Source organism: Marmota flaviventris, chromosome 19 (genome assembly GCF_047511675.1).
Source record: "Marmota flaviventris isolate mMarFla1 chromosome 19, mMarFla1.hap1, whole genome shotgun sequence".
NCBI classification, from domain to species: Eukaryota; Metazoa; Chordata; class Mammalia; order Rodentia; family Sciuridae; genus Marmota; species Marmota flaviventris.
The window spans coordinates 17710874-17723192 of record NC_092516.1 but is presented as its reverse complement, the minus strand read 5'-3'; the positions used below and the strand labels follow the sequence as shown (position 1 = coordinate 17723192).

The window sequence follows — 12319 nt, the reverse complement described above, 5'->3', positions numbered from 1 at the left end:
CCCACTGGGATCAATGGTCCATAAGAGCTCATTTGGTTTGTTCACTTCTGTATCCACGGTTTCAAGAAGAGCACCTCCATAAATTAAGCAGGCACGCAATAAAAGAATGTTGAATGAATGCATGCATTATTCCGTGAACTGACGTGGAGCCAGTTAGTCAAAGGAAGGTGGGAGGAAGCATCTGAAGCAGAGGGAACGACATGCTGATGGCCCTGAGGAAGGACGGCACAGGGAGGGTAGAGTGGTATGAAGCAGTGCTGGGAACACAGGGCAGAGCAGGCAGTGCTCCTGAAGTCTGGGGAAGGACTTTGGTCTTTTTCAAACTGCAACAGGAGCCATTAAGTTAGGAAGCGACATAATCAAGTGGACCTTTTCCAAACCTGTGGCTCCACTGTGAGATATGGATTGGGATAATTTAAGAGTGATGGGGGTGGCACGCAGGAGGCCGACCAGGGCCTTGGCTGGGCCACAGCTGACTTCACCTTGGGTTGAGACGCCAGAAGCAGAGGTGGAAGGAAGGAAGCAAATCCCAGCAATACTCAGGAGGGAACCAGCATGAGACTGACCACATAAGGGGAAAGCGAAAGGGTACTGCCAAGATGATGCCACCTGTCTTACACATGAACTAGATGAAGAATGGCACCCGTCGCTAAGTTGAAGGTGGTGGGTGGCAGGGAGACAGATGTGTGAAGGTGATCATGGGCATTGGAAATAGGGGACTTGAGATCATTCTGAGACAGTCAAGTAGAGAGTTACAGGTGGCTGTCAAATGTCCAGACGAGGGTGACCAAATCATGAAAAAGGTGCAGTGGGTCATGCAACAGAGTGCAGGTTTGTACCCTGTGACTGAGGGGGAATCCAAAGACTGAAGTAAGTGACAAGATCCATGATTCTGAAAACTACCCTGGCAGCAGGAAGAACAATAAGGATGAATACAGGAAGGGCTAAGGCGGCGAGGAGAGCCTACGCAAGAACTAGGGCTATGGGAAGGGGCAAAACACCCCTTTGTCACGGTCCTGCCCGTCTCCCGCATAGATGTTGGGGATTTAGCTAAAATATATGCCCCGATCATGTCAGTACCCCAGTGAACATCCTGAGATAACGCACACTCCTTGGGACCTTCTGCGATTCGTTCCCTGATGACCTCTACAGATGCTCTCCTGCTGCCCCCCCCCCCACCCCCGTCAAGTTCCCCTTCACTCTGCTCTGCTTCACCTCAAGGGCTCTGATCAGCCATCTTCCTCTGCCTGGAATACCCCTGTGCATCTTTTCAAGATCCACCCTTTCTCTGTGAAAGGAGAAAAGCAGCCCTGACGCCCGGGGCCGGCCTGCCACTGTGAGCCAGGCCTCAATCTGTGGGTGGCTGGCCTGGCACCAGAGCGAGGCCGTGGTGTTCTCCTATTGGACACAAACAATCTCTGAGAACACCAGCACACTGGCACTCTGCAACAGAGATGAAGGACAAAAACAGGGCACTTCAAAATTTTGTCTAAGCATAGATAAAAACAAGGTCACTGTGCCACCCACAAAATACCAAACATCCCTCTGGCCCAGCTGGCGAGTGACTGGCTTCTTTATGAGTAACAGCTTCAGTCCTACTCAGCCAAACGGCCTTCTAGAAAAGACTAGTGGGCTACAGGATCACAGAGTTGTCCCCTCTTCCTATGAGCACTCAATCCAGAGCTAATTTTTGCTTCCCCAATCACCCAGCCAAACCCAAATCCTAAAAGCTCTTTTCAACACCCTCTTATTGATATGACCTACAGCCCCCCTAGTCTGTGTTCTCCCTAGTTGCAAATGGGTGATATGCCATTAGCTATAGGTGTGTCTCTGGAGGACGTGACACCTGTCACAGTAGGAGAGGATGGTGAAGGTTCTTAGAGGGAAGTTAGTGCTCCACCCTGAGGTGTCCATTCTCTGTTGGGCAACCGGGGATCAAGGTAAATCATAAGTCTGAGGAAAGTAGAAAATGCTGGAATCACGTATTCCGAAGAATACTTGAGACAGACAAATGGTCAGGCTCTGCTGAGGGCACAGTAAGGCTGGCTGACGTGAATTCACAATAGTGTCAAGCTGCCTGTTGTGTGACTTCTACCCTAAGTCTTCAAGGAGAAAAATGGACAGTTTGGCTCAAGTGGGCGTTTAGGTCTACTGTGACTAAAGGGCCAGAGAAACAAAGATATTGCCAACTGAATTACTGAATGGTGACCAGGAACTCTAAGCTCAGTGGAGAGGTAACAACAGAAGAGGGACTGAAGGAAGAGAAAACCAGGGAGGTCCCGAGGAAAAGGGCGGGGTTCATAAACTGAGGGAGCCCCTGGAAAGGAAGGGGTTGGAGAGGGCGGCCGCTCATAAGGACACTGCAGCCTCAGTGGGACAATCCAGGACTTCACAGTGGCGATGAGCGATGGAGGCAGAGGAGAAGAGGATCACTGCAGGTGAGGCACTCAGGAAATGAGTACCCAGATGTAGGCTGGTCACCAAGTTCACCAAGGATGGTGTCAAAGACTGAGGTAGGTGGAGGATTATGGGCCAGGACTCCAACCTTTAATGAATTAGGGTAGCGGCCAGGAGAGAGCAGACTGCAGCAATGCGCAGGGGTCCAGTTAGGTTTGATGGATCCCAAGAAATGGGGTGGGGAACCAACAACAGGGAAAATGCTATCTCCAACACCCTGATTCTGCAACACGCTAGGATGGAGCGCACAGATGGACCACTTGAGAGGACTTCAAGAAAAGGACATCCTTAGGGCTGTGTCAAGGTTAAGGCAACAGGAGACAGAGTGGCTAAGGAGGGACCGAGGAAGTAGAGGGCTGTTGATTATGGAGTAGCAGCTTCAGAGGACACACTGCTCATTTTGCAGGAACACTGAGTCACAGGTACACAAAGAATAGGAAGCTGACCTGGGCCAGAGCATGACAGGCAGAGTGAGGAAAGGAGGGGTGGGTATCTGCGTGTGTTGCTATAATAAATACCTGTGACTGGGTACTTTATAAGACAAAGAAGTTCATCCAGGTCACAATTCTGGTGGCTGGAAATTGACACAGCAAGCTGCCAACCTGGCAAAGGCCCCCTGCCTGAGTCAGAATATGAACGAGGAGCAGACGGGTGGGAAAAGGTGTTATGGTTTTGATATGAGGTGTCCCCTCAAAGCCCCTGTGTTTCTGCAGGAATATTCACAGATGGAACAACTGGATTGTGAGAGCTGTTACCTAATCAGTAACATGCTAGTTTGCATGGACTGGGTGGTAACTATAGGCAGATAAAAGGAGTGGCTAGAGGAGGTGGGTCATGGGGTATGGTGCTGAAGAGTGCATCTCCTGGCCTACCCAAACCCCTTCCCTCCACAGGGGCCCTTCAGCCTTGATGCTCTGCCTTAGCTTGGGCCCAGAGCAATGGACTCAGCAATGGACTGAACCGCTGAAATCTTGAGCCCCCCAAAAAACTTTCCTCCTCTAAGTTGTTCTGATCAGTATTCTGGTCACAGTGATGCAAAGCTCATTAAAACAGAGGGTATGTATAAAAGAAAGCAAGGGAAGGTACGCTTTTCCTTTATCATAATCGCTCTCACCATGATCAATCAAGTTCCATAAGAGCGAAAACTCCTTCTCTTAAGAAATGCCTTAATCCGGCCATTTTCTGCCCCGAAAATGAGACATACCAGGTGTTTGACCAATGGGACTTTATGGCTCTAGGTCAAGGTTACAGGCCACAGTTAAAAGAACAACCAGACTCACAGCTACTACATATTCAGCAACTTCAACCAAATAATACCAGACTAGGGCTGGGGATGTGGCTCAAGTGGTAGCGCGCTCCCTGGCAAGTGTGCGGCCTGGGTTCGATCCTCAGTACCACACACAAACAAAGATGTTGTGTCTGCCGAAAACTAAAATGTAAATTAAATATTAAAAAAAAAATTCTCTCTCTCTCTAAAATAATAATAATAATAATAATAATACCAGACTAAAGGGAAATCAAAACTACTAATAATCTAGGTATGGTGGTGCACACCTGTAATATTAACAACTTGGGAAGCTGTGGCAGGAAGATCGCAAGTTCAAGACCAGCCTAAGCAACTTAGTGAGACCCTAAGCAACTTAGAGAGACCTTGTCCCAAAATAACAACAAAAAAAAGGCTGGGGATGTGGCTTAGTGCTAAAGCACCCCTGGGTTCAATCTCTGGTACCAAGGAAAAAACATTACTAATAATTGAGGGATTCACTTTGTGCCAAATCATGTACTAACAACTTTGCATTAATTATCACATTTGGATCATCACACATAAAAGATACATTACCCGTATTGTCCCCATTTTAAAGATGAGAAGACTGAGGCACAACGAGGAGAATAATTTGTCCATAATTTATGCAAGAAATCCTAATATCATAAATTTTGCCAAAATTTAAGGGCTTACTATATTATAGTACAGATGTCGATTACAGAACCATAGAAACTGAAAGACATTGAGTCCTGCAATATAATTAGAAAATTAATTTTAAAATTCTCAAAAACTCTCATGGCATGTTTTTTCAGAAAGGGAAAACTCAGTGGATAACAAAACAAAACACTGATGAAATGCATCCAGATGGCAAAAACATGAAGTCTTCATAACTAGAACATATTCCAGAAGATTCTGATTCATGGGTCTAAAGTAGGCCAACATCTGTTGTTGTTTGTTTTGTTACCGAGGCTTGAACCCAGGGGCGCTTAACCACTGAGCCACATTCCCAGCCCTTTTTATTTTGAGTCAGGGTCTCACTAAATTGCTGAGACTGGCTTTCAACTTGTGATCCTCTTGCCTCAGCCTTCTGAGCCGCTGGGATTACAGGTGCGTGCCACCATGCCCGACTCATTATTTGTTTTAAGAAAGCAAGTTTACAAAAAAAAAAAAATTACCAAAAATATTAAATTAGTATGACCATAAGAACTGCTGAAAAGAATTTTCTCTCTGGGGGCTGGGGATGTGGCTCAAGCGGTAGCGCGCTCGCCTGGCATGCGTGCGGCCCGGGTTCGATCCTCAGCACCACATACAAACAAAGATGTTGTGTCCGCCGATAACTAAAAAATAAATATTAAAAAAAAATATATTCTCTCTCTAAAAAAAGAATTTTCTCTCTGAAACTTTTGATGGAACTAAAGAGTCTCTTAGAAAATGACACTCCAGGGGTTGGAGTTGTGGCTCAGGGGTAGAGCGCTCGCCTCGCATGTGCAAGACCCTGGATTCCATCCTCAGCACCACATAAAAAAATAAGTAAGTGAAATAATGGTGTTGTGTCTAACTACAACTAACAAATAAATATTTAAAAAAAGAGAAAATGACACTCAATATGAGAAAAATACATTATTGATTCAACAGTGTTATAGATATGATCAAAGATACCTGAAAAGGAGAAATAAAGGCAAATGTAATCTCTTTAAATTTATAAATCTCATCAGGAATTGAGTCCAAGACTTGACTACATATGGATCTTTTCATGTATTTAATCAACCACCACTAACACCTACTAACTCACTCACTGCTCTGATTGCTAAACTAATACTAAATGTCGTTGGATCCTCAAAACTACCTTCAAGTGAACATTAATACCACACCCATTTTACAGATCAGAAAAATGTGGTGCAGAATGTGTTTGGAACTTGCCCAAAGTTCACACAACTTGTAAGTGGCAGAGATCAGTTTCACAAGAGTCTGGCTTCAGAGTTCAAGCCCCAAACGACTATACTTATTCTCTAAGAACCTATTAAAAGTACAATCCTTCATCCAAAACTTTGGAATTCCCCACTCTACAATACCACTCTGACCCCAGCCTGCTTCTTCCAGTTCTTTCTGTTGTTCTAACAATCCATACTCCTCTCTTGCTCTGCCTGAACACTCTCCTACACCTTAGCATTTTCTTCTCTACCTAAACATCACGGTCTAAATTACAAACGCTAATGGCACCTTGCACCTCCCACAACACAACACAAAGTTATAATTATAGATTTCACGAGTAACAATTTGTTTTCTGTCTTTCCCAACTAGGCTGTGAGTTCCAGTATGTCCCACACATACTTGCTTGCCATCTATTCACAATGACTGAAACCCCACTCATCAGCCCCAAGAAAGGACCTGGCATGAAGTCCTCTCCCAATAAATAAGCTGAATGAATGAAAAGAAGACCCACAAGCCTCGTGTTCTCTTTCTCTGAGGTCCACCTGCACTGGAAATACCCCCCCACACACACACACCTCCTACCACACCACCAATTCTCAAGCCTCTCTGTGCTACTGGTTCTGCAAACAAACATTATGTGGCCCTGGACAGTCACCTCCCCTTCATGGGCATGAGTCTCAAGGGCACAATGGGGATCACGACCACCACCAAATGTAACCTACAAAGGAGGAGAAATCTTCCCACACCCAGCAAGGTTGTAGCTACTGTGTGCAACATGACCGTCCGTCTTGCCAGGGAAAAGGCACAGACCGTGTGCGCTTTGTCCAGCGCCGTCCTCCCATTCCCGGTACCGAGGCTCACACGCGCCGGGAACCCCTGCTCCGCGCGCTTCACAGGTGCTACGGAGGGTCGCTGGAGCTGCGCGCGGCATCCCTCTCCGGGGTCCGGGAGCAGTCCCCGGACACAGGCCCGCCCCACACCCAGGCCCCGACCCCGGGGCCGGCCCCCAGCCCCGCGCCCACCGGGCACCTCTTGCACAGAGAAGCATCTTCGCAGGTGCCGCGCACGCCCTCGTCGTCCGTGTCGCAGGTGGACGAGGAAGCAGAGGAGATGAAAGGGGGCTCCCTCAGGCTAGCAGCCATGGGCGTGGAGGTTCCGGGGTGCTGTGCCCACCAGGGACATGGAAGCGGGGGTCCACAAGCGGCGCAGCAAGGAGCAAACCACTCCGAGGAGGCAGGATAGAGGGGCCGGGCTCCACCCGCTCAGCTGGCGCGGCTCAGTGACGCCGCCCCCGCCGGCGGCCCCAGCAAACTTCCAGCTGATTGGCTCCTCTGCGGTGACGCTCATTGGGCTGTTTCCCCGCCCTTTCAGACCACGGAGCTGCTCATTGGAGGACTCTCTTGGCTCCGCCCACACGACCCGGAAGTGTGCCTCAAGAGCAGGGAAATTGAAAATGACCTAAGAGTGCTGCAATGCTCCCTGGGAAGGGTAGTCTGAGTTGCTTTGGGAGGACTTCTGGTTCCTGGTTGCTGGTCACAAAATTTTGTAAATATGATGAACTCAGGGCAGAAGAGCTAGGAGGATCTTAAGCACTGGAGCGAAGGGCAGAGAATCCAGCCAGGAAAAATTTAAAAAAAAGGGCTCAGTGTCATTCAACAATTTAACAACTTTTAGGGAGGGCTGACACTCTCTGCCAGGTCCTGTGCGGAGGTCTTTGCACACAGAATCTCCTTTGAAATGTTGTGGAGGAGGTAGTGCACGAAAAACTATGTAACAATGAAAATAAACGGCTAAATGTTAGAACAATAAATTATTTGGTGAAAGAAAGATAAAGTGATAAAGTGCAAACCAAGCAAAACTAATGTTGATTACAGAAATTTATGTATGTGATAAAATAATATATAGAAAAGAAAAGCAACAAGGGAAAGTGTCCCAGGAATCAAGGACTGGGGAGTGTGGGACACAAAAATTAGGGAAAGGCACTGGGTTGGCGGGGCGGGGGATTCATAGGCATATCTTCAGTTTCTTAAGTGGGAGTGAGTACACGCCTTTGTTTCATTATTATACATAGTCAAAATGTTCATTACAGATATTTTGTATTGGATTTGTTGTAAAACATTTTGTAAATTAAAGAGAAATATGGGGGCTGGGTGTGGCTCAGTGGTTGAGCACTGGCCTAGCATGCATGAGGCACTGGGTTCGATCCTCAGTACCACATAAATGTAAAATAAAGATATTGTGTCCACCTAAAACTTAAGATAAATATTTTTTTAAAAAAGAGAGAGAAAAAGAAAACAAGAAATGTGTTCGTATATTCCTTTGTATCTGCTTTGTGTTGGGAGCAGGGAAGAGATATATTCAAACTTTTAAAACTTTGAATCATAACCTATTTAAGCAAAACAAAAAAAGCAAAGTAGTTCTGGGGGGTGTAGTGGTAGAACACTTGTCTAGCATTCAGAAGGTTCTGGGTTACAGCCCAGGGTTGGGGTACGGGTATATATCATGTGCCAGTGCCCATTGCCTATAGTCCCAGCTGCTTGGAATGCTGAGGCAGAAGAATTGCTTGAGCTCAGGAGTTCAAAACCAACCTCAGTGATATAATGATACCCTTCATCTAAAGAAAAAAAATAAAACAATGCAAACAGCAAATACTCACTTAGCATTCTAGAAAGGATAGGGGGAACAGCTGAGGTTAAGTTTTGCCGGGGAGGGTGGTGAGGGGAGGGCATTTTTCTCAGCCTGGTCCTCTACAAAGGGTGGTTCTCTACAAAGCACTGAGCAGGTATAGTGTCCCAGCTTGGCAGTATACATGTTCCATGGGTGTTAGTGGATAATAAGTGCCAACAGCAAGTAGTATAAGGTACTGATCACGGTGTCTAGATTTGGTTAGTAAGGTCTGCCTGTTTCAATGACCTCTCAATCACAGTTTGCCTTTAGCTTCAAAGGGACACAGTTCAGACTTGACCTGGCTACCCACAGTGTACCTAAACAATTCTGCTTCTGTATACAATATTTGCAGGCAAGGTCCTAACCATCTCTGCCTTTCTCCAGGAGTACAGGTTTATTACCTTTATGAAATCCTCCTTTGAGCACGTTTTTTGAGGGACACAGTTATTAAGGACATATATGTCCAACATCTTTTAGGTCTTTTTGGATTCTGGAGGTAATATTATTAATCGTATTATTACTTACAAATTTAACTTAAACACACTTATGCTGTTACTTGCAAATTAGCAATGTGCCCAGCTTGGGCAGGGTTCTGCCAACAAGAGGCTCTAGAATTTGTCCAAATTCAAATCAACAAGCACTCTTGTTACTGCCTTCAGAGACTCCTGCAGTGAAGAGAATGTGGTGACCTCTGCTCATACTTCCTGGAGTCTCTGGCTGGCCTAAGATGATCATAAGATGCCCATGGACTTCTGATGCAAAAACTGCCATTTTTGCACCTGCGTTTCAGCCATTAGAATGGTGATTACTGGCCACAGTCTAGGCTCTTCTGGAAATAGAGGTTTTTCACAGATCTTGAGCCTGTGGTCCTCCATACCCAGCTGCTGTTATTCCTTGAGTCACAGAGGCAGCACCACACAAGTTGCACATGGTGCCAAGACCTCCTTGCTACAGATGGAGCCAAATCTTGGCGCTCTGGCATATTCTGCCTTCAAGTGGGGGTGGTCTTTCCTGTCTCCAGATGACAAGGTGCTGGAGAGGTCACCCCAGACTCTTTAGTGACCTGGGGATCAACTTAGCAAACATCAGTGAAAGGCTTCAGTTTGTATTTCAGTAGAGGTGCTTGTCCTGAGACTACAGGGAAAAATCGAAGACCGCATTAGCAGAAGATGGAAACTTGGAGAACATTTTAAAAAATGGTCAGAAATAAGAAGTCATAAAGAGACTGAGAAAGAGGGTCTAAAGTTAGAAATCTAGAGAGGCGGGGGAGAGGGGGAGAGAGAGCAAGCAAAGACAAATAATTTAATAACAGGGTCTCACTAAGTTGCTAAGACTGATATGGAACTTGCGATCCTCCTGCCTCGGCCTCCCAAGTCGCTGAGATTACATGTGTGTACCACTGTACCCAAATACACATTTATTTCTAAAGGATCTGAAAGAAAACAAATGAAAAGAAAACCACTAGAGTAGTTTCCCTAGCAATGGAAAGGGGAATGGGACTTATTCATGAAAGGAACTTGCTTTTTAATTTTATGTAACTTGTACTTTAGAACTCTTCACCACATTTTCATATATAGGGAGGTTGCACTCACATATTTTGTACTTTTTTTTTTTTTTTTTGTATTGGGGATTGAACTCAGGGGCACTTAACCACTGAGCTACATCCCCACTCCCATTTTGTATTTTTTTTTTTAGACACAGTGTCTCACTGAGTTGCTTAGTGCCTTGCCATTCTGAGGCTGGCTTAGCACTTGAGATCCTCCTTCCTCAGCCTCCCAGGCCACAGGGATTACAGGTGTGCTGCCATCATGCCTGGCATATTTTTACTTTTTTAATGCTAACCCAAGTTAATGTTTTACTTACCCAAGTTAAACACCTGCCCCTCATTAAAACTGAAAGCATTCAGACAATACTTAAGTACCCTTTGATCATAGTCTCTCATGTCACCCACACCCTTCCTCCCAAGGAACAGCCATTGGCTAAGTTTGGTGAATACTATCACAGCCCTTTAAAAACACTTTTTTTAAAAAAAAAAAGCACTTATTTTGGGGGGGCTGAGGTCTTGGCTCAGTGGTAGAGTGCTCATCTAGCATGCATGAGACACTGGGTTCGATCCTCAGCACCACATAAAAATAAAATAAAGATATTGTGTCCACCTAAAACTAAAAAATAAATATTAAAAAAAGCATTTATTTTTGGCACTGGAGATTGAACTCAGGAGTTCTTTCCACTGAGCCACATCCCCAGCCCTTTTTATTTTTTATTTAGAAACAGGCCTTTTTATTTTTCATTTTGAGCGGCTACATTGCTGAGGCTGTCCTCAAACTTGCCATCCTCCTGTCTCAGCCTCCTGAGTTATTGGGATCATAGGCAGGTGCCACTACACCTGAGTGTAAATTTAAAGAAAGTAAAACTGAAAACAAATATGTGAGATTTTTTTTTTCTTCTTCTTCTTCAAAAGGTCACTTTGTAATGTAGTACACACATGGTGGCTTGGTTTTTAAACATCTCTAACTTGAGAATCTTCTATTTCTTTTAAAGTCCTTTCGGTACAATTCCAGCACTCTTGTCAGGTGACATCAGCAAAGTGAAGATGTCCAGCCCCACCAATGTCAAGTCCAGCTGGGCTGGTGAGAGACACTACAACTACGGAGCCCAACTCACATCTGCTCATTTGGGTGTGGCTCCTGGAGTCTTTTTCAAACTTCCTGGTACCTTCCTAGCTTGTTTGTTCTCTCCTGCTGCATCTAGAAGCTTCTTACAAGGAGAAAGACTTGCTGGTGGTGTAGGTGAATGAGATCCTATGTGTATAAATTTAACCAAAATTTCTGAAGAGCAACTATTAAGCACAAAGTGCTGGCTGGGTTTTGGAGGTGTGTTGGGGACACTCACAGGTCCTCCTGGAACAACTGCTCCCTCCCCTACCTTTCCATACCCAGCATGCCTCCCTTTAGTTGTGAGGCTTCCTCTGCTTCATGTGGTGCTTGAAGATATCCAAAGAAGGGCTTTCTCCTTAGGACTTTGTCCGCTTTTCCTTCCAAGTCATAGGTGAAGTTCATCCAGCATCCAGCCCGCACTTCCTGTCAGACCTCAGTTTGTTTTTGAAGCATTCACTTTGTCCCCAGATCTCTTTCCGTCAGGTTTCCTTTTGGATTTTCTACCTCTTCTTCCCATTCAGACAAGGTAGAGCCAGCTTATGACTCGCCTTGGCCCTTGGAGACAGAAAACTGTAACGCCATCCTATCGCCCAGTTTTTTCCCCAGAAGGGTTTTACATGCAAGCCAGCTTCCTGGCATCCGTTTTCCAACTCAGTAGCATAGAAAACTACCTTGTCCTCCATGATTGTGATTTTTGTCTGTTGGTTAAGCAGCCAGGGGTGCTTTACCACTGAGCCACATCCACAGATCTTTTTATTTTTTATTTTTTTTAATTATTATTATTGTTGTTGTTGTTATTATTTTATTTGTAGTTGGCCACCATACCTTTATTTCAGTTATTTATTTGTTTGTATGCGATGCTGAGGATCGAACCCGGGCCACATGCATGCCAGGTGAGCCCACTACCGCTTGAGCCACATCCCCAGCCCCCCTTCAGTAACTTTTGGAAAACATCCAGTTTCTCTTTTAGCTGCTTAATCCCTAAATCCATATGTTCGTGTCCTTTTCTCTCTAACTCTGAGGTGACAGCATTTGAATCAGAAGTCTCTGGTTATCCTCCCAGAGGGACTAATAATGGTTGTCTCTTTTTCCTGTAGTGATTTTTTTGAGTTCTTCAATCTTTTGTTGGAGCAAGAATCTGGAAGTTTCAGTCAATATATGAGACTCACTTGTCTCAACAGATTCCACAGACAGTGGAGAATGTGATGATTTCGTGGAAAGTGAAATATCAAGCTGTCCTAAGAAAGTGTCCTTGGCATTGCAGAGGTACTCTATACTGTGTCAATTCCTGTTCCAACTTTTTAAGTTTGGTTTCATTTCCTTCATGTTTTTGGAATCAGGT

At 45.3% G+C, this 12319-nt stretch overlaps 1 protein-coding gene across 1 annotated transcript in view; it reads right to left on the bottom strand.

Annotated features, from left to right (window-relative positions):
• The window catches only part of Lcmt1 (leucine carboxyl methyltransferase 1), a 48875-nt gene extending 41929 nt beyond the window's left edge, over nt 1-6946 (bottom strand). Inside the window, exon 1 of the mRNA XM_027948521.3 lies at nt 6683-6946. Coding sequence (XP_027804322.1) covers nt 6683-6795 — 113 coding nt within the window. The 5' untranslated portion in view covers nt 6796-6946. The remainder of the gene's footprint in view (nt 1-6682) is intronic.
• Between the last annotated feature and the right edge of the window lie 5373 nt (nt 6947-12319).